This window comes from Anomalospiza imberbis, chromosome 14 (assembly GCF_031753505.1).
Source record: "Anomalospiza imberbis isolate Cuckoo-Finch-1a 21T00152 chromosome 14, ASM3175350v1, whole genome shotgun sequence".
NCBI lineage: Eukaryota > Metazoa > Chordata > Aves > Passeriformes > Viduidae > Anomalospiza > Anomalospiza imberbis.
This window is the reverse complement of record NC_089694.1, coordinates 8,990,939-9,013,512: the sequence shown is the minus strand read 5'-3', so window position 1 is coordinate 9,013,512 and position 22,574 is coordinate 8,990,939. Positions and strand designations below refer to the sequence as shown.

Genomic DNA, 22,574 nt, shown 5'->3' with positions numbered 1-22,574 from the left:
AATCTGCCTAGAGAAGGGGAAGACCATTTTGTTTGTTTGTACATGATGGTACGGATCACTTAGAACCAGAAGAAATTACCTAGATGGATTGTGGACTTTTCACTCTGAGGTATACCTAGAAATTGACCCTACAAATGCCCTTTCTGTGTACGATTGTCCGTGATTTTATGCAGACCAGGACTCTGACCTCTATCATTAGCAAATGCATGATTTTAGACTTCAGTGAACTTGTGAGAATTTGTAAATCTGATGGTTTTAAAACAATAACCCAGAATAACTTTATAAAATGTACTGCCTCCTGTGGTCAGCCTTCCTGGTGTATCTCAATGCAGGAGAAATCTCCCCTGCTTCATGTTTGATGCCAATGAAGAAATCAAACTCACTGTGGAAGGCAGGGACCCAGTGACCCTTCCTTTATTTTTCCTCTTGTGTTTTCTCATAATTAGCACTGGATATCCAGCTCAAGATAATTCAGTGTGATACTTCCCTTGACTTACCCTCTTCCTCGTTTTATCCCACAGTCCTCCAACCCTGTTCAGCGTCATAGCTCTTTGAGTTTAGGCGGGACAGACAGTGAAGATGAACAGGTAAATAGCTCCTTTTCCTGCTAATAAGATTCCCCGAGATGGCATATGTGGAGTCTGTATGGAGCCAGTACAGTAATTTTATTTTTTAAAATTTATTCTGGGCACAGCGTATCCTAGGAAACAATTCTTTAAGAGTCCAGCATGAGGCAAATGATACTTAAAATGTACCTCTCAGGGTTTTCAATAAGAAATAAAGACAAGCAGAAATCTATTGGTAAGTGGGTTGTGTGAACAGCACAGAGGCAGGTCTGTGACACAGTATGAATCTATAAAGTTACACAAAACACTGGACCAGGCAAAGCACTTCAGTTCTGCTCCCATGTCCCAGGGCCCTCATTCCAAATAATCACACCTTCCCATCAGCAGTGGCTTGTGAGCAATGCCCTACATCTCTCTTATCATGGGAAATGATTGCAGGACCAGCCTTTCCTGATGGCAGGTATTCCACAGGAAAGGGTGTGTTTTAATTTGCAATTTTCTTTGGATGATAAATGACCATGAGAAGCAGCAGGTTCTGCTCTCAGAACAGCACAGTCCTTGACCAGATTGGAAAAATTTGCAGAGGTCATATTTTTTGATGTGCCTTGACAGTTTTTGTAGATGAGATGTGAAGATGTTTTCATGATCTTTAAAACTCCATCAGCATACGTGTTTGAAATGCTGTGTTATATCCTCAGCTTAAACAAAACTAAACTGCAAATGCCAGTGCAATGGCTGTGTGTCACCCAGCTTTATGAATGAAGCTTCTTTGGCACGTCTGTGACATTTTGCAAGTGTTCCAGGAAGTTTGGTCTGCATTTCAAAACAGTAGCAAAACCACTCAAACTTCACGTTTAGGGGGGTTTTGTACAAACATTTCTGTAAACCCTTTATTTTGATGGCACAATCCTAGGTTACTGCTGTTCAGTTCCCCAGAGCAGCATTGCTGTGAGGATGAGATCCACATCACTGCCTGGAAGATGCTTCTGATATCCTGAGAAGCATTTGATTTTCCTGAAAGTTGGTATTGAACGAGAAAACTGGCTATGGCAGCTTTCTTAGAGATAATGAGGAGCAAGCATCCGTGCTACTTCTGTGGCTTTTAAATAATGTATTTCTGCAGTGGGTCACGTTACTGGGATGAAAAGGCAGCTGTGCAAACGGCAGCAGTGTCTCCTGCTGGTGTGTGCACAAACTGCACAGGGCTTTGCAGACAAGAGCTGGGGTGGGGACCAGCTGAGGCTCTCCCTGCGGCAGACAGGTATTTCGCCTCCTGTGTTACGTCCAGTTGAACACACAGAATCGAGTAATCTCTCTGCAGAGATGACTTTAGGCATGCATTTTAAAATGAGGATTTATGTCCAAAACTCCAGCCATTTCAAGCTTCTGAAATGGAATGAGCTAGCAAAGGAAATGTTCCAGAGACACGGGGAAGTAAAGCAAAATATATACAGCATTGTATTTCTGTTTTACAGATTCCTTCTGGAGCTTCCTCCAGGCCCATCAGTCCTTTATGCTCTGCCCCTCCGGGGACCCCCATCTCACGAGGCAGCAGCTTCCTTCCTGTTGATTTTACCATCCCTGCCAGCCCCCTTGGCTGCCTGGACACCTCAGCAGCCAGGCACAGGATTGCCATCAACCCTCGGAAACAGAGAGGCTTTACCAGCAAGCATCAGCTGCCCCTCCAGGTGGGTGTTTTCTGGAAAAGAATCACTGGGCAGAAGAAAATGAGTGTGAGTTTTTAATTATTATTTTAAGTATTTTAATTTCTTTTTTCTTTCCTATCCACATTCCCTTACTTCTTCCACTGGAAGAAGGGAAAACACCTCCTTTGCACCAACCAACCAACCAACGAACCAAAAAAGACTCTGAGAATTTAAATATCATGGAAACTGAAAAAAAAAAACAATTTTTGGTTTTCATTATTTAGCCAAAAATTGTGGGTTAGGCTTCATTTGTAAAAACACTTCTGATGTTTGAAAAGCTAAATGTCAGTTTTAAAGAGGCCTAAGTCTATTTTTACAAATCTAGCTCTTAACTGGAATAGATCATTACCCGCAGTGTTGGTAAATTACAGGATGGAGGTTTTGTTTCTGTGGTTTGAGTATTCATAGAAATGCATGTGTATAAACTACAATTTTTGTGCATGATTCTTTAATTAAAGCATCTTCACTTCTTTAGGTGGAGCAGCTGGCAAATGAAACATGTCTTCCTGCAACTCCAGAAAGGAAGGGAAATTCAACAGAATTACTTGAGAGTGACAAACTTAAAAGTGATTGGGAAGGTAATGAAGACATAGATATTCCTACTTTGGGTGCTTGAACTCCTTTGCATAACACTGACAGGACCTGTTTGAATTGTTAGTCCTTCCAAACTAGGCATCTTTTGGTTCTATAACGTAAAACCAATCCTGGATGCTGAATTGTTGTGATGGAAAAAGTCAAGTACACTCAACAAACTGATGCTGAAGTGGTGAGCTCTGAGGGCAGCAATAAAAAAACCATGAGCTGAAAGCACCATGTTCAGAAACACCTGTCCTACACAGCTGGCTGGACCTCAGTGTGTGAAACTGAGTTCCTTGACACTCAGAAAAACCTTAACCTCAGCATTGTATGTTGTGTGTGTCAGGTGACTTTGATTGGCTTCTATTTACTGGATCTTCCTTTGCCACTCACCCAGAGAGAATTTCCCCAGTCATAGCAGATGGCTTTTCTAGGCACACACATGCAGAAATGTCTAGGGAAATCTGGCTAGTAGTCTTAGAGCTAAGGGAATACACAGGAAACAACTAAACAGCAACTAATGTGTACACCTGAAACAGACAGCAACTTTCAGTCACTCCCTGGATTCGGTATGCTCAAACTAAAACTTGATTAGTCCCTCACTTAGACAGCCCATTTCTAAATAGGCTGTGAACAAGCTTATTTATCAGTCAGCAGTGCCCAGACATGGGGCATTCCTGTTAAAGGACTGTACTATCTGGAATGCATATCCAGACAGATGGTGTCTGAATTGCAACCTTTAAGTGCACGCTCTTTTCCTCTGTTTAATATAGGATTAGCAGCCCAGGTGGGACACTGTGCAAAGGGAGGTGGTTTTAAGGAGACACCAGGTGTAAAAACTCCCACTGATGCTGCCCCTGACTCTTGTGATTCCACACTTGTGGTAGAAGACCCCTGTGCTTTGCTGCAAGAGGATGGGTGCCTTCCTGGTGCGGGCCATCACTATAAAGGAGCCACACTTCTCCTGAGGCCTGAGCCTTCTCCAGTGAACCTGCAAGAACAGCACAGTGCAAGAGTGCTGTACTCTGCAGATGGGTTTGCTAAAGAATCAAAAGTACATCCTCAAAATACCAGTGCTGAAGTACCTGAACTTCCAGAATTGCAGCAACTTGAAGGAGAAGCTGTTGTGTCTCCAGACATACCAGCAGCTGACTTGTTTAGCAGTGGTGTGGAAACAGTGGGCATGGATGTGTTGGCAGATGTTGCACAAAGTTCCTCAGTAAATTCTGTGGATCCAAGCATTAAAGCCCAGGAAAAGGGGGATCCACTGTTTAGTGGCAAAGAAGAGCTCTGCTTTGGTACCTCTGGGAATCATTCCAACCTTGCTGTCTCAGATACTGCACTGAGTACTCCACAAGCTGCAGTAGCTGACTCAGAGTCTTGTTCTGACTTCAACACAGTGGCTGATTTGAGGTCTGAAAAGAGTTCAGTAGCAAAAAATAACAAAGAAACTTGTGAAGTTATGGAATTTCAGTTATCCAAGGACAGTGTAGGAAAAAAAATAGACTCTGCTGCATCTGTGTCAGAAGCAGTTAGTGTGGTACCTTGCAGTAAACTGGAAGTATGTTTTAAAGCAGAAATTGCTCCTGTTTCAAAGGGTAACCAAGGCAGTCAACAGGCCAACACATCATGCATTTCTGAAAAACTTTCCATTGGGTGTCTTGCATCTTCAAGTTTGGCTGGCTTGAAGAGTAATATATCTTCTGATGCTGACAGTAAGGAGTACCAGGTAAGCACTACAGCTTCTCACAGAAAAACAGCAGAAGGCAGTCAATCATCAGATGAAAATGTCAAAAGTCCACTGAAGTCTGCTTCTGCTAAACCAGTCAGATTTACCATTGCACCAGCATGGCAAAGGTCTCTCTCAGGGGGTTCAAATTCAAAGGAAGATTCCTATTCCAGAAGTTCTCCAACATCCCCTATAAGACCAGAGTTCTTTGAAGGAATGACAAAAGAACACACACGTTTTGATGCAGTTATGCAGGAATCAGCAAAAGCCAACTCAGATAGATTTGATCGAGATTGTAAGGACAGAGATCTGCATTTGAATCCTTTTATGGAGTGGGCTGACCATGAAACACAAAACTTTGAGAGCCCATTTGGGGTCAGACTAAGAAGAACATCATCTTTACTAAAATACCAGAATGAAAGCCGTGTAGAGCCTCCAAAGCTAATCCCCTCAGCTGCTCCAGTTTCTTCTTCTGCTTCAGTCAAGGAGGATCAGAAATCGATGGGCACTGGGAAGTCACCTCTAAGCCTTCCTGTCAACACAAAATCAGTTGTTAAAAAAACAGATCTCCTAGAAGACAAAAATCCTGCCAAGGCAAGATCAGAAGAAGTGGCGAAGAAGCAAAATGGTTATAAACCTTCAGGTATGTATGCTGTATTTGTATCCAAGCATTATAGAAAACAGTGATCATGTAAAGAGCCTTGGCAGAGCAGCACAAAAAAAAAATTAAAAATCCTCTTGGCTAAGAACCAAATTCAGCCTTGAGTTCATCACCACTATAATTTAATTGGCTTGATGATTTGGCCAGTCAAGAGAATTCTTGACTTATCTTAATGAAGGGTGTGTTCCAGCAAGAGCAACAGAATAATAGCTTAATGCCTCTGAAACATTTCTGGTATGAGGCATTTGTGCATATAGTTGGAGTTTTAACATAGATTTTTAAAACTTGCTGCAGTTTTAGTTAAAAATTCAGACTGCAGCTGCTCAAACCATAACTAGGAGTTGCATTAGGTGAGATTTTTTTTAACAGTTATTTAATTTAAAATATTTTAAAAGTGGCAAGGAAGCCTGTATTTTACTGCCTACATGAAAAAACCATTACCGTAGTACTCATTGAATCTGCAATGGAAGGATGTTGTTTCAAAGGCAAAATCCAGTTCACAGTGATCTCAGTGGGACATCTGCCATTGACTTAGACAGAAGCACAGTTGAGTCACAAACTGGAGAATAAACAGAAAAAACAGTTATTGCCAAGGACAAAATCATCAGGGAAGGTAATTTTATCTATGTTCAAAGGCTATTACAGATGCTAAAGGATTTAAAATGTGAAGCACTAGCTTTAGGCTGACTTGACCTAAATCCCTTCTTTACTTCAAAAATGCTTCTTTTGTAGAAAAAGTCTCTCCATATCTGGAAACTGCTTCCTCTGAACCAGCTTGGGTCTCCATGGCAAAGCTGAAACAAAAGGGTTTCCAGGACCATCCGCTTGCCAAAGAACATAAAGATGAAGACAAAGCTTTGACCAAAGTGGATCAAGGGGAGGTAGAGTACCAAGTAATGTTGCATGGGTGTGAATCCTGCCCCAGGTCACCTGGGTACTTTTGCAAACTGTTCAATATTCTTCATGGGAGGTGTGTTGTGAGCATTACTCAAAGAGAGCTTTGCAGGCCTGGCCTCTAAAACACTGAAACAGACAAGTGATGCAAGGGAGCAAATGCCTGTGACTGCACTGTCACAGGGATTCGTTTCACAGCTGGATTTTCCTACATGTTCCTCTGCACTGCTCAAACCTGAACCTTTTCAGAGCTTTCTTATTGCCCAGAGCATATTTATGTAGCTGCTTGGAACTGCATTGGCTTCCTCACTGCCTTCTCCCTCCCTCCTACTGGATGTTCCCAACCATCCTTGCCTGGCTTTTGCTGCATTTCCACAGGCAGGTGTGAGAGGTGCCAGGGTGAGCTTTATGAGTGCCCATGGCTGGCAGTCAGTTGCATTCTTTTCTTCTCTCCTCATGCTGCAGCCAGAGATGTGTGCTAGTGAGGACCCTCTGAAGAAGAACATGCCTTCCAGCTCTCAGGACAAGAAAACACAAACCAAGGCCAGTGTGTCTGCAGCAGCAGGTATTCTTTTTCTTTACATAGTGGCTACAGTTTGCACCAGTGAGTGCTATGGGTGGCAGGGGATGGGGGAAGAGAGACACCATTTTATAATCAGCACATTTTATATAAGGCCTATTCAGACCATGTTTTTTGTGTAAGTCAACATAATGGCTTGTTTGCTCAGCAGAGAAAGCAAGTGAGGAACTCTTATCTCCACTGCCAGTTCATGAAATGGCATATAAACAGTCTGGTGATTTATTACTGGCCAAGATCAGTACTAAAGAATAGCAGTTGAAGTTGGAGAGTGCCCAGAAGAGAGAAGCAAAAAAGGTCAGGTCTTCTAGATCTCCAGTCAGCCAGGAAATGCTGATAGAAGTGGAGTTGTTTAGTCTAGAAAAGACAACTAAATTTTCTGCAGAGGACAAGACTCTGCACTTTTTATGGCCAGCATGAACTTAAAATGCACCAAGGGATGTTTAGCTTAGGTGTTAGGAAATACTTTCTAACAATAAGAGCAGTGAGGTGCAGAAGAGCATGGCTTGCATATGGAGAGCGTGCAGTTTCCATGGCCGGATGTGTTGGATAGATAAACGTGTCTCAAGAATAATTTATGTAGAGTCAGTTTCACCCTCAGGTGAGCACAGAGGCTGGATGGCCCCTCTCCTGAACACTTAGCTATGTTTCTTTATATTTAAGATGCAGGGGAAGAGTGTGACTCACTTGGTGACTCACATTACCTCTTCCAAGGCTTCTGCTGGGCTGCAGCTTCTCCCTCCCTGCTTACTCAGTGTGGTGCCAAACCTCAGCAACACTCTCCAGCTAGATACAGAGAAGCCAGTCCTTCAGCTGTAAAAGCACATTGTGCTAGCTGGAAGCCATTGATTGCAGATACTCCCTAAGTAGGTAAGAAATGCACCGCTGTGCCAGACCTGTGGCTTTTCCATTGCACATTCCTGTAGCTGACAGAGTAAGAGATGCTGTCTGGAAAGAGCCCATGCACCTGGCCCCTTCCTTTCCCTGTGCAATCCAGCTGCACCCAGAGTTGTTGTACTAGAGATATTTGGCAGTACCTCTGTGCTGCTCCCTGTAGTAGTTATTGCTAGAGCTGTTAACTATTTCTGAATCTACAAACTTAGCTTTCTCCCTTACCACAGCAGGTGACTGGCTCAGGGTGTTTGCACCAACACAGAAGCTCTGATGTTGGTTGCAGCTAATTTTGTGTGTGCGTATGTGTGATTGAAATACCACACCTTTTAAAAAGGATTCTGCTACAGGCCTGCCTTGTCTTATGGTTTTAGGTGCAAAGTGAGAGATGAAACATAAACAGGCCAGAGGTCTTCCTTTGAAAGGCTGACTGGACTTCTGTATATTGCATCATCCTAACCTTGGAAGCCCAGCAGTCTTTGGTCAAAATTCAGAACTTCACAAATTGTTCTGCAATGTTTTTACTAGAACTTGCAGTCTTTGTGGTGCTTACAACAGAATTACAAGTTCTCTGATTTGGTTCCCATTAGCCCAGCCAGGATTTTGTCTACTTGAAAGTGCTGGTGGTGGAAAGGATGTAAAGTTAATATCCAGAGGAGTTGTTTATTTGGATTGTTGTGCTTATTACAAAGAAGATTCTCTCCCAAAATGGGGAAATGATTTTCAAAATCAAAATTTCAGTAACACCTGAATTCCTACCTTGTCTTAGATACTTCTGAAAATTTCTTGTGTATGTAGAGCTGCAGCCTGTTTAATGGACAGTATCCTACCTCCAGTATTTTAAGTATAGTTTGCCTCCTGCAAGAACTATCAACCAGCCAGAACATTTAAAAGACCAGAGACCTCCTGAGTGAAAGAAGGGAACTACTTCAGCTCTGCTCATGGAGGGTGACTAATGGAGCTGATGGACATTTTCCATTGATTTCAGTGCAAGCAAGATCAGGATGCTTTTACTTAACGTGGCTTAGACATTAATTTTGAAAAATTTCAGACAAGGTGAATGGAGCAGGCCTTTGCTAAATAGGAACTCAAAGCCATCCAAGAGGCATTATCTGTGTTCCTACATCCTTTGTGACTATGACAGGCATCTGTTAGGCTGCGTCAAGAGGAACACCTAGTGTCATCAAAATCCTACCATCATGGCTTACAAGTCAAAGTAAATAAAGCAGTGGTTTGATTCCTACCTGGTATTTAATAAAATTGCTGGAACAATATTTGTGTTGGCAGTGAAGACTAAATAAGTCTTTAAGTCTTGTTAGTATTGGAAAACATAAACTTTAAACTCCAGAGTAAGCCTGGGGAAGTCTTTATCCTGCAGCTATTTTTTTTCTGTTTTCCTGCATACTCAGAAGTCTTATTCCTAGATTTTCTTGCTCTCACAGAGCATAATTAGCCTGTGGAACTCCTTGCTGTGCAGTTTAATAGAAATCAAGAGTTTGAAAAATTAAGAGATTAATTAACCAAGAATCTGAATTAGACAAATAACTGGGGCTATAGTCTTCACATGCTTGAAGAATTTTGAAAAAATCCTTCATTTATCTGGGTTTAGACACTTGCTGTTTGGACTGAGGAGCCAATTTTTTTATGGGCACATTACTCACTGTTTAGTATCAATTTTCCTGTTGCAATAGCTGGTTCTCACCATTGCTGTAGCTGGACCAGAGAGTGCCAGCAATAGCCAATTAATAATTCCTTTGTCTTATTGGTGAGTCACAAGCATTTTGGGCTGTAAAACAGATTCTTTTGAAAGAAGAAAATATCTCTAGACTTCTGATGAGTGATGCGTATCCTCTCATGGGCAGGTAAAGTTGGACCAATTTCTCAGGAAGCATCTGTGGTTCCTGCTGTTGAAAAGGAAGCAAAGCACTCCTCTAACCTGCCAATGACACCCTGCAGTCCTGCTGAACCGCCCTGGCTGTCCCTGGCCAAGAAGAAAGCCAAAGCATGGAGTGAAATGCCCCAGATCGTACAGTAGCAAATGACATGACCATCCTTCTTTGCATTGCCAATAGCTGTGTTAACTCCATTTAATCCCTTCTTACTGTGACCATTTTTTTTTTCTTTTGAGAAATAAGAGCCTTAAAACTTTTGATCAGACTGTTGTATATAAAGACATAATGAAGAAATGTCATTGTGGACTTAATCTGATGTATTAGGAAGCTGAGCATTTCCTACTACCTGACACTAGGAAAATCTGATTCATTTTTATATGCTTACACATCTGATGGTGATGTTCTAAAAAGACATGCTTTAGGCTATTGAAACATTTCTCTAGCAAAACATGTCTTTAAAGTTTCATTTAAAGAAACTTGTTCTTTTAAAGAGACTGTACAGCATTTTGTACGGTTTGGCTTTGAGCTAAGAAATGAACGTATGCTTTAAAATATTCACAATGCTGGGCACTGACGCACTGTGAGTCATGGGCATTGGTGTCATCACACTTCTTTCTCTAGAGCTCTGCCAGGGGCAGCCTGACTCTGCTTCAGATTGTTCATGATCTGTTTTGTGATAGCTGTAAAATCTAAGCACGTTGTGAGTTGGAGTGGCTCTGGCTTTTGTGGGAAGTCTCAGTGCTGTTGGTCTTGTGCTTTGCTCAGATACCCACTGGAATGGCCCAGAGCTGCACACCTGTTCTCTCCCATGCACTGGAAAACCACCACACTGTAGCATGCATCTGCTTTTAGTTGTACCTTTAGAAATCTGGGTAAATTAAACATTCTACTAAAAAAAAATCCTTCCTTCCTTTAATTATGGCAAATAGTGATTTTTTTTGGTGAGATTCCTCAGCCAACTGTCTCTCTTAAAGAGTGTGTTGGGATGAGAACTTGCTCCTTAGAAAGTGGCATCTTCTTTTCAAGAAATGCCACTCTCCATGTTCATAAGGATGTAAATTTAGTCAATAGCATATAATGTTAGTCATAAAAGGGGCATCTGCTTTCCTTCTTGTCTCATCAGTCTTTAACCATTAACTCAACATCAGTCTGAGGATGTGCAGCTGGAGCAGGATTATTCTCTCAGGGCCTGGCCTTGCATTCACTCAAACTCACAAAAGTTTTGCTATTGACTTTGAAGGATGCAGACATTTGAAAAATAAGCTTTGTGAAATTATGTTGGTGGCTTAAGAGACAGTGGCACTTACTGGTCCTTCCAGTTCTTGCAGAATTGCACGTTTATGTAGTTTTTGTTTACAGTCAGTGCAAAATCTGAAGGGTGATTGACTGTTTTAGCTGGAAAGTTGGTCGCAATTTTTAAAGGAAAATATTATCTATTGATAGGATTAACTGCAAACCAAAGAAAATTGGTTTCAGATCAGCTCAAGCAAGACTTTAATCTTCCAGTTTTGGCCTGAATTTAATATGTAGTTTTTGCAATTTGAAAACAGTATTAACTAGGAGCTAGACTGTGATTTTTTTTTAATAAAGGTGAAAACTAACTTGCCCAGAAAGGCTCAGAATCTATAGATACTATTTATTCTGGACTGACACCAGAAAGAGTAGGAGTTTCACTTGCTAAGGAAACAAGGAGTGGCTTGGTAATTGATGCCTATGTTGTAACTTCTTTTTCTCTGCTTTAGCAAGCATATATTTCCTTGCAAAGAACAGAAACGTTTGTATTTCTCTGAAACTTTTGAGTGTAATGTAAAAGAATTTACTCAGCTTTGATTCCTGGAATTTTGTACAGTTGTCATCCCACCACAAGCTTACCAACGCTGTGTAAAATACAGGCCTTTCTATATTTAGCAAACTCTCTTCTCATTCTGTTAATGTGGATTGTGATTCTTCACCCAAAGTACTGCAATGGATACTATAATCTCTCTTTCCCTGAGTTTCCTTTTGATCTCAATATTGTTCCTGTCTTTTATGTTTGGTATGTATATATGTTTTTGTAATCTTTGTCTTGAAGGAACCCCTTTTGTATTCCATTCCCCTATTTGGTTTACTATTAAATGCTGTTGCCAGTGATGATGATACCATTTCTGGGAAGAGGGATGGATGGCCCTCATTCATTCAGGAAGAAATAAAACCAGGTCTTTGGTCAATATTGACTCTGTACATGGATAAACTGCATAGATTTTGTTTTGGTGTCATTTTTTGTGACTTAAGACTGATCAACACAGCTGCTCAGGCTAAGGAACTTTTTTAAATCTAAGTTTAAAACATCATGAGAGTGCTGATGGAGTCATTGCTCCTTCAGTGAAGGGTTGGTTTGAGGGCAGGCACTCGTGGTCATAGGAAGCCTTGAAAATACTTTTTGTGTGTGTTCAAAGAAGCTGCTCTAGGAGATTTTTGGAGTGCTTTAACAAAGAAGGAAAACACTGGAGAATCACGTGATGTACATTTGAAATTCACTTGCATTCTGCATTTCTGCAGTTAATGTTTTCAAGTCTCTCTGCAGCTAAAAGAACAAAAAGCAGGTAGAGAAAACATCAAAACTGAGTCTCATGTAATCACAGGATGTTAAAAGATGGGAATATTAGATAAATGTTGAAAGATCGGTGATTTATTGTTGCATTTACAGAAGTTGGTAACTCTATTAGCATGGTTTTGATTTCTTGTTCTAGTGTAGTTTTTAAGTGTTCAGTGAGTAAAAATAACTAATATAATAAGCTCGTTTTGGATGATTTTTTCTAGACACAATCACTGTCTTTGAAAATAAGCTGTGTTGAAGTGCAGAGTTCGTTGCAGAATGTCACTGTGAGGTTTTGTGGCTCAGAATCTGTAGTGGAGGATGCAGGAAGCTGTCTCTGAATTCCCTGTGCCTGTGACTTGGCTCTGTGTGACAGCAGAGGGTGCTGGTGCCATCCCTGAGCAGCTCAGGGAGGGGGTTTCAGTGAATGTTTGTCTGTGCACTGTTACAATGAGAGGAAAGCACTAAACTCCAGCCTTCTCATGGAGAAGTTTGGATAGAGAGAGCCCCTTAGATGTATTATGTTATGTCTTCTTAAGGGCTGTTGTCCGAAATAAAAGATGTAATTTGTTTTGAAGTATTACAGTAGAAATTCTCAGCCCAGAAAAGCTGCAGTTCCTGAGTGTGTGCCACCTGCTCTCCTAAGTGCTTTTCAGATCAATACAGAAAAGATATTAGCCTGGGAGGGTACTCTGTCCTTTAGAGCTGCTCTTGGAAGAGGATGGATCTGAAGGATACAGGTAATGAGAGATGTGATTAGCAGCCTAAAAAAAGGCAAACCTTTCTCTTTGTCTTTTCCTCCAGTGTTTGATAGCCTACCTACAATTTTGTCAGAGATTTATCCTGGTTATAAGATTTGACAAATTTGTCACATCAGTCATCACCAAAATATTAGTAATGATGATGTGGAACCTTGTGGGGAATCTGAGCATCTGTTTAGGATTCTGACCTTGATTTGCTTGCTATACTACAGAATTCTGTCTCCTCTGTGTTGTCAGGAAATATTGAGCCCAAAGTATCAATATTTGTTACAGGCTACAGCCTGGGATAGTTCTTGGTGCAGAGGTTCACTGAAACCTCTGTTTGTCAGTGAAAGCAGCTTTTTTGTCTTTTCTGGAAGTAGGCAGATCAAATAAACTGTAATTCTGGTTTTGGAACACAAACCCATTCATCTGCCCAGAACAAAAAGGTTACTCAGGTATTTCCAGCTGGGTAGTTGAAGGGGCATGGCTTGATGATGAGTGAAAGTTCAGCTTGAGAAATGAAAGGCTTAGAGTGGGAAGCTGCAATTCAAATTACTCTTCCACAGTGGGATTGATCTAAGCCCAAGGAAGGGCACTGAAAGGAATCTTTAAATAGTGTTTTTTCCTGCATTTCTCTCTGCATGTAAGGGATACCAGACCTCGTTGCTTTGAACCACATTAAGTAGGTGAGCACCATGACTGCCCTGCAAATCAAAACCTGTTGTGAGCTGCTGATCAAGTCCACAGCAGAGCAGTACTTTAAAAGGAATTGCTGTATGATCTGTGCATTAAAAATGCAACTTCTCAGGAGTGAGCTAAGCCAAACTTTAGCAGCTTCCTCTGACTTGAGGGGCAGATTATTGACTATGGAAAATGTGAGATGCTATTTTTATTCTCATTGTGCTGGGAGTGATTTAAAAAGAAGCTATTTTAATAGCTGTTTATTTTTTAGAGGCAGTTCAAAGAAGAAGAATCTAGAGGCAGATTATCTAAACAGGATTATTAACTGTCAAATCTTGGACTGATCTGTAAACCAAGTTAGTCATAAAACAAGAAGCAGGTATGGAAATGGGTGAAGCATGGAGTATTTAATTTATATAATTTTATATGATGTAGAAATAGAAAGACAGAGGAAGAGATTGATTGACATAAATAACCTACATGGAAAAGGTTGTTTGGTACCGGGAAGCCTCATTCCAGCCTTTCTTCTCTCTGCTTCAGAATATATCGCTTCCCTCTCTAAGCATTCTTTCTTTTCATTTGGGGGATCAAACCCAATTTTTAATTAACCTGTTTTGTAGTCAGTGCTATTTTACGGAATTTGGATGAAAAGCTGACAAATGCAAGATCACCTGTCAATACTGGTAACCCTTGTTCAAAGTTCATCCTAACCTATGTAGTTAAACTAATACTTCATTGCATTTTCTCTGTTACACTATTCTGACTCCAAATGAGTTTTGATTTACAGGTATTTTTCCAACACAGAAGGGTGGGATTAAATGCTTTAAAATTAGAGCCTTTCCACATTACTTAGGAATATGTTTCTGTGGCATTGAGGTAAGTTCTTCCAAGTTACACAATAAGTTCACCGTAACAACTGCAGCAATGGATGGGATAAGGTCGAAGTCCTGAGGCTGTGTTGTGTTTCCATAGAGTTGAAATCCCATGCAGCTGCCTCCCCTGATGGCGTCACTGGCAGTGCTGGCGCTGACAAAGCAGGAGGGGATGTTGCTGGTTGGCTCCTCGCGGGTGACAACCAGGCTGTGCTGAATGTCTACGTCACTGGTGACGTGGGCAAGGGGGGTAAAGTGACAGTCACTGAGCAGCAGTGCAGGGGTGACTTGCACCCCAAAGGTGCAAATTTACCAGCTGTGCCTGTGGGATGAAATAACTTCACTGGACTTTGTGAGCTATAGAAATATGTTTTATTCATACGGGAGTAAATAAAGCGACATTTCTGTCACGGCTAGATGTACAAATTAGGATATATCTGCATTAAACTAGAGCTGTGTTTTAAACACAAGAGGCATTTACTCAGTTTGGATCCTGAGTCATACCTATTTCAAAGAGCAGGAATAAATATATGTTTTAGCACAGCATTTAATTCGTAAAGGGAGTTCTGCCCAAAGATGAGTGACCTCATCTGTAGTTGCATGAAAAGAAATCAGAACAGAAATCAGTATCAGTTCTTATTTGCTATTTATTTAATAATTTCAGAACATTACTTGCTACTAAAGCCCAAATTCTTCAAAGTACTCCATCATGGTTTGGTTTGGGCTAAGGCTTGGACTGACCCTGTGGGGCCTGTCCAAAGGCAGACTGTGGGTCTAGTCCTGCTCTTCACTGGACAAATTGGATTAGGCGCCTTTTAAGAGATGTTTAAATGAAGTGGAACAAAAGCTTTCAGGAAAGTGTGTTATTTTTTATAATAGCAAACCATGTCATGCAAATTCAAACTATATAACTCAGGTGTTGATATGGCATGGGCTGATGTGACAAAATGTAATGTTGCAATCTAGAGTCCAACCATACTTGGGTGGGAGAAAAGTTGGGTCTTACCGCTTACTCCTGGAAATCCAAGCCTGGTAACCAGGTTGGTGAGGTTCTGGGGCTGTGCTCAGTCTAATGCCTCTGGGACATATGTTTGCCTTAGACTTGCTGGGTGTGAAGGTCTTCACTTATTCCTAGGTAATGCACCCCAAAATGGTATCGGAAGCGCTCACAACTTCCAAGCAAATGCGTCTTCACTAAAGCCACATTCTCAGTCACCCCTGAGAGTCCTTAAATCCCAGTGAGCAGCAGCAGCAGCTCCGTGCAGTGCGTTTGCACCCATGCCCAGAGAGGCCCTGCCCGTCTGGCTTTGCAGTCGGACAGCAGCTCCCTCCTGCCATACAGCAGCAGAAGCGTTGGTGCAGTTTCAGTTTTGGGGCTCTCTTGAGAGAGCTGTGGCCTGACAGGTGTGTTCCATGGCATGTTTGATTAATCTGGCTCGGTGGGTCTCCTGCAGTACAGGTGGCTTCATGGCTGCAAGCCACTGATTTGGCCCAGTGCACTCCGTTTACACACAGCAACAGTCTCCTTTGCAACTTCACCAAAGTCACTGGAATTGACAGGAATTGAGTAATTTTTTTAATGTTGTAATTGTAATTTGATTGTAATTTTTTTAATGTTGGTTTTTATCTTATTCCATCCTTTTCTTATGGATTTCACCTTTGAAGGCAGTAGCTCAAAAATGAGAGTGTACAGACACACTGCTCTAATTAATTTTTAGAGCACGCCACTCATTTAAAAGGGCAGCTTGTATCTCTCAAAAACTAATATCATAGCAGAAGGAGCTGGGATGTCATGGTGGGACGCCTGGACCCCTCTGTGGAGACTTGCAGAGTGGCACAGCCTATCCCTTTCCGGGCTCGACCTCGGGTACCGGGTCAGCCGCCCGAGCCCGGCTGGGGCAGCGGGGCGGAGCAGGAGGCGGCAGCGTGCGGCCCCGGCCGTCTCGGGCTCGGCGGCCTCGGGCCGGGGCTGCCCCGCAGCCGCTGCCGCTCTGCCCGCGGCATCGGCGGCTCCGCTCCCTGCGGCCGCTCCGCAGGCCACGGCCCTGGCGTTGATTCGCTCTCCCCTGGCGTTCCCCTCGCTGTGCTGATGTAACCAAGGCCGTTGCATAATAACCCAGTGCTCAAAGTTACTTTCTCTTCGCTTCTGCCGTGTGAGCGGAGCGGAGCCAGCAGTGCCGGCGGTGTGCGGAGCCAGAGCTGCTGGAGTCTGATTCCCTTGCTCGGACAAACAGCGTGCCAGTCTTGTCACTCTGTTTAATAATGGGAATTTCAGAAGTGTGTGCACACACTTTTGTACTGACTGAGCAGAAAAAAACAACAATTTTCCAGACAGAACTCATACTTTTCCTAGAGTTTCGCATTTGTTTTTATTAACGGTATGGGCCTGTAACCACAGTACCGCAGTAAAGATTTTTTATTTTATTGAGTGACCTAAACAGCAAGTCTTTATGCAATTTTCCAAAGAAATGTAAAATAACAACAAGGATTTCAGTGTTAAGTGGCACTTCGGGGCTTTCTTTCAGATCTGAGGAACAGCTCTGTCAGACAGGAACAAATCTGCTAAAGCCAATGGAATTAGTTTGGTCTAAATAAGATTATAATTGGGCCTTTCTGTTTCTGCATTGCTGAGAAATAAATCCCAGTAAACAACTTGAGGTGAAGTCTCCTCCTAGCTATGCCAGAACTATGTTGAAACTGGGGGAAATTGCCCCAAATTCACATTGCCTGATAGCCTACAGCATAAAAATGGTTGAATATATATCTGTGTTTTCTAGGTAGCCCTTTCAGAACTTGACTTGTAATTAACAGTTCTAGTCTCTTACTAGAAATACTGTTTTGTTGGCTTCCTTGACTTCCTCAAGTTTACATACAGCAACAGCTTCCTTTGCAACTTCACCAGTCACTGGAATTGACAGAAATTGAGTGAATATAATTTGTTCATGTTGTCTTTTACTGCAGACATTCCTTCCCCTGAGCTGTCCCAAGGTGGGAGATTTCACAGGCTCACCATAGCCAAGTTGAGGTTTTGGTTCTGTGTGTTGTGGAACTGTAATGTAGAGATGATCTGGTCTGAGTTTGGATCTGAACTCTCTCAAAGCATGGAGATATTTGGAGGATTGTTTTTGTTTTTAAACCCATACAATTTTCTTGTTCTTATAAACAGTGTTAATTCTGGAGTCACTCTATTAATATACAGCCTAATAGCAGAATAGCTGCTACTATCAACACATAATCATAAATATTTCTACTAATAGCCCAAGCCTGACGTTCTGACTCTAATTAATCTTATTATGCTTAATAGTAAATTGTATTCATGCTTTGAACATATTTTTTAACTGGTGAGTCTGCTAATCAGTTTTGCTAAAGTGGCATGCTCTGGGCTAGGGATTTACCTTGCTTGAAGGCAGTATTAATCCCTGGCTAAAAAGATGACTGTCTTTGTACTTCTGGAATCATCAAACTAACTTTTTTTTCCCCCTTTATTCTTTGTAGTGCAGCGATGTGCATTGAAAGAAATAAATCTATGGGAAACTCTGTCTACCGCATGAAAAATAGTTTTGGGGTAGGTCTTAGATTATTTTTGCTTTCTGAAGTCTTTGATGAGTTAACAACTGTGTGCTTAAAGCACAGAAATGAGAGCTAAACTGAATGACCTGTGACTTTTTATTGTCACAGAAGCAGTGAAGTGCCTGTGTCTAATGCAGGCCTATGTTTGGAGGCAAATTTTCTCTAGCTAGGAAGGGCTGAAAATAGGAAGCAGGTTTCCATTCTGGTTTTCCAGAAGAGTGTGTGTGTTTTGGCTCCAAAGAAGGCAGGGAGTAGACATAGAGGTTTTGCCTGTTTTCTACAGGATATCCCACTTCACTCTTGCCTGATACCTATTTCGTGGAATATGTTCTGCAAATCTGCCTTCTAGCACTGGTTTGCTATGGAAGCTTGTCCAGCATTTCCTATGCTCTGGTGAGACAAGGCTTTGTGAGACCTGCAGGTCTTGTGGATGTTTGGCTGTGACCAATGTGAAATGATGGTTTCACCTTCAGTGCCTTTGCTGAGCTACCACTGATGCAAACTGCCTCCACAGAATAAACCCAGTGTAAACTTTTCTTAAAGGATTGAGGAAGAAAGTTGGTCTCTGGCAATGAAATGCTGTTTTTATTTTAGGCATCTCAATGTATGAGTGAGGAAGTAATCTGATTAGCACATTTGCTGGAGAAATGAACCAATGGGAAGGTGAAAATATTAATAAAAGATAGAGTTGATTTATACTCAAACTGGCCTTTAAATTTGCAATATATGCTGTAAGAACATGCTTATATAACCTCTATTTCTATTCATAAAGGTTTATGTGGGTCTATATTGAATTATGCATTTAAAATTAATCCACTGAGGCAGCCCACTGAGATGCCACTTCTCATTTAGTAACTGCATTAAGGACTTTGTGCTTCATTTAGAAACTGTGAGAAGCTTGCTTTGTGCTGTGGAGAGGAACTGGCCTGCCAGATTCAGACTGGCTATTATAGGGTCTTTAAAACAACCATCTCTCTGTCTCTGTCTCTCCAAGTTACCAGTAAAACTCTATTCCTGACTCGTGTGACGCGACTCGTGCAGCTTGGCTGAACCTGACAGACCCAACCGACCCGTGTCAGATTCCTAGAAAAGATTAATGAAGGTTTTCTTCAGGGCTTGGGAACAGCTGATTCTGCCTTTGCAAGGCTCTGGGGACCCAGAATGAGCAGACACACACATTAGGGTTTTTTACCAGCCACTGTAATTCAGAGTTGTTAAGTGTTTTATTTGTGTAGCTTTCCAGTTCCTCAGACATTGCAAAAGGGTCAAGAGCTCTTCTAGATGTTTACATGGACTTTATTCTAAGAAATCTTAGACTCTTAGTTTGCCTGATTTGCATTCTTCAGAGTGCAATTATGCTGCAAAAATGGTATTGTGAGGCTCTGGGTTGTGTCTGAACTAAACTTCTTTGGCTTAAAAATAAAAGCTTACTAGTTCTGCACATCCACGCTAGTGTAAAATACAGATTGACATATCTACAAAGCCTATCTTGTTGATCACAAAACGTGCCTTCTTGTGGGAATGAGTGCCTTAATTGACTCTGGGCAGACCTGTTGTCTTCTTATTCTGCTTTTGGTTGTTATTATTATTAAGATAGTGCTTTGTGGCCTTAGTTTAAAAAACTTGTGAAATACCTGGCAAAGCTCAGTTTGTATTTCTCGTTCTGGGAACTCATACTGCTAAAATATTCAAGTGTCTTCTGAATAATTAAGAAGTTAATTCTGTGAATATTGACACTGAAGAAGTTTTCTCTTCTGTAGAGTTGTATATCTTCTCTTCCATATTTCCCACCTCATTGTTTCCTGCCCCTTGTATTCTCCACTCCACCTTGCAGATAGTCCAGATCCACCTGGAAGTTCACCATGTTCTCTCTGTGTGCATCTGCATGTTGGGTGATCGGCTGGCAGGCTGAAATTTGAAAGGAGGTGGTAGAAATAAAAAAAAAACTTGCTTAAAAGTCAGCCACCTTGTTCAAAACTTCTCAGAGATGATGGACATGCAGGACCATATTGTAAGTGAAGTTCTGTATAAACCCAGGCTAAAAGTATAAATATTTGTAAGAAGAACGTTCTCTCATTTTTACATTGTCTCCACTTACCAAACATGCTTTGTTTGCTGCTTTATTTCTGTGTGAGAGAATTAATATATGTGATTTACTAGAGGGAAGCTAAGTTGGAAAAAGGGATTTTTATGTAAGTACAGAAAGTGCTTATTCCCCTGATCATTTTTATCTGCTAGAGGATTAAATTCCATAGTCTAGATTCAGCTGCTATAAAAAATTTGTCTCTTGCATGTGTGACTGTGCTCTGCTAGATGAAGGTTTCACTGCTGCAGGGTGTCACACAGCCAGTCCCAGAGAGGCCTTTGACTGTCAGGGTAGATACTTTAAGTGAAATGCAGTAGGTAAGGTAAATAACATCTATATATAATAGACATCATTTTAAAACAGTCTAGACTTTGACAGATAAGTGACAAAATTAAGACTGAAATCCTCAAAGTTATTTAGGTGTCTCATTAATGCAATGGAGAACTGGATGTCTGAATATTTAGGAACCTGAAGTTAAATCAGAAAATAATTAATGTCTAGAGGAAAGTATTATCAAAGATTAAAATAGATCAGAAACATCTTCCTTTAAGTCTCACAGTTTTAAGGACTCCTTACAGGTTTATTTGTGTTTAGATTAGGGTTAATAAGATCATAAAATTAAATGTTCATTTTTATATGTGAAAAGCAACTGGTTGCATAACTGCCGAGTTATGAAACCTATATTTTTGTCTTCTGCATTCTGAACATCTGTGGCCTATATTTAATTGTAGTTTTCATCTTCAGTTTGAAGAAACAATGTTTAGCCTGAAGACAAAAGTGATCAGTGTAGTGAAATCAGCTAAATAGTGTTTCTGAGTCTCACTTGCTGATGGAAAAGGCATTTTTATACATGTTCTTACTTAGAAATTTTATTCATTTTATAACTTAAATAGAGTTAAGATTACTCTGCTATTCTGAATAGTGTGAAGAATGAAGGTATTAAGACATGGAGGGAGTGTACCTTAGGAGGAACAGGTGCATAAGGATAGAAACATGGGGCCATATTGCAGCATCAATTTTTAAGCAGAAATCTGTACTGATACCAGTAGGAAGTAATTCTGGTAAAATATTGATGAAATGATGTGATATGACCCATGGGCAGGAAACAAGGAAATGTGCAAAGTACAGCAAGCCAGTAGAAGAAGGGAAAATAATATGAAATGAAGAAGCAAAAGGAATGAGCAACTTCAGAAGTAATACTCCTGAAAAGTCTGGAGGATGATACAGAAAGAAGGTTTTACATAGGGTGGCAACATGATAATGTCATCACCTTTCCCTCAGCAGTCCATACAGCCAGAGAGCTTCAGCCCAGATTTGCAGCTGTGATCTGTGTTTTGCAGTTGGTCCATATAATGGACTGGATGAGGTTTCTGTTTCAGTCAGCCTCCTTTTTTGACATGTAATTCAAATCCAAATGCTAATCTGCATTTGTGACTCAGAAATCTCTAAGTGACATCCTTACCAAAGACAGAAAAGATGGAGCCTTCATGTAGAAATAGAAAGGTGATGTTTGAAGGATGTTTCTTAATTTTTAAAGTGCAGGTAGTCAAGAACTTCTGTGTGTTCAATTTACTTCCACATTATTGTAGCTGTTAAATTCAAGGTCTCCATTCTTCTTCTTAGCCTATGTCTGAGTTGCAAATCAAGCTGTCTGCACGTATACACTGCTGAAAACAAAGCAGGTTAGGATGTTTTCATTTTAAAATAAATTCTGTTGTTAGATGTAAATCTCCGGTTTCCCAGGTGCAATCTTGAGGAGAGATCTTGAGGTAGAACTACAGTTTTCTCTGAACACAGTAGGATTGATTTTCACAGAGGTAAGGATTCTAAACTGCAGTTTCTGCCTGCACATCTCAGGAACTAGATAGTTGGTTTATCTGGCTTGGGATGGGCTGTTCAGTAATGAGGTCTTGTTCCTAGCCATGGCATTAAAGAGCCTTATCAATGAGGTGTCCCAGTTAACTGAATTGAAGGTGGAAATATTACCATCTGCTATTAAAATGTAACTTCTCATATTCTGCCAGAGACATAATAAGCATTTTGAGAGTTTTCTAACACATTGCTATTCATTTCCCCACATTGGATCTGTAGATTGAAAAGAACACAAAAAAGGAACCCTCAAACATATGCCAATAACACATGCATATTTATGCAGCCAGCAGTTCCCTTGTTTAAGAAGAATACTCAAAGAATTAAATTTCATAATTTTCTGAAATAGCAAGGACATTTAAAGAGCATCTGTGGATTAGTCTGAGTAAGTTTGTTCTGTGAATTGCTTGAAAAGAAAATAGACTCTTGCTAGGTATTGCAACAAATTGTTCCCAGCACTTCAGCTTAACATAGTAAATGAAAATTCAGAGGAAGCAGCACAATATTGGATGAACCTGCTTCAGAACATTGGCTCAGGCCACAAAGCAAGTAATTAACAAGCTGAATGAAGCATTTAAGCCCACGCCTTATCATTTATGTAACTAACCTTTGAGTTTTGGACGCACTGGTATGCTGCAGTGAAGCCTACACAGTGTTTCTTTTATGTGTGTGTATTGAGCAAATGG

At 41.0% G+C, this 22,574-nt stretch overlaps 1 protein-coding gene across 5 annotated transcripts in view; it reads left to right on the top strand.

Moving 5' to 3' along the window:
- Nucleotides 1–11,699, top strand: part of KIAA1210 (KIAA1210 ortholog) — a 51,866-nt gene extending 40,167 nt beyond the window's left edge. For 4 of the 5 annotated variants that reach the window (XM_068204804.1, XM_068204803.1, XM_068204802.1 and 1 more), the window contains exons 6-12: nucleotides 522–587; nucleotides 2,042–2,254; nucleotides 2,748–2,850; nucleotides 3,622–5,220; nucleotides 5,971–6,131; nucleotides 6,598–6,697; nucleotides 9,463–11,699. In XM_068204804.1, coding sequence (XP_068060905.1) covers nucleotides 522–587; nucleotides 2,042–2,254; nucleotides 2,748–2,850; nucleotides 3,622–5,220; nucleotides 5,971–6,131; nucleotides 6,598–6,697; nucleotides 9,463–9,635 — 2,415 coding nt within the window. In that variant the 3' untranslated portion in view covers nucleotides 9,636–11,699. Of the gene's footprint in view, nucleotides 1–521; nucleotides 588–2,041; nucleotides 2,255–2,747; nucleotides 2,851–3,621; nucleotides 5,221–5,970; nucleotides 6,132–6,597; nucleotides 6,698–7,423; nucleotides 7,576–9,462 lie in introns of all 5 variants that reach the window. The other variant, XM_068204805.1, reaches the window with a different exon arrangement.
- Nucleotides 11,700–22,574: the final 10,875 nt, after the last annotated feature.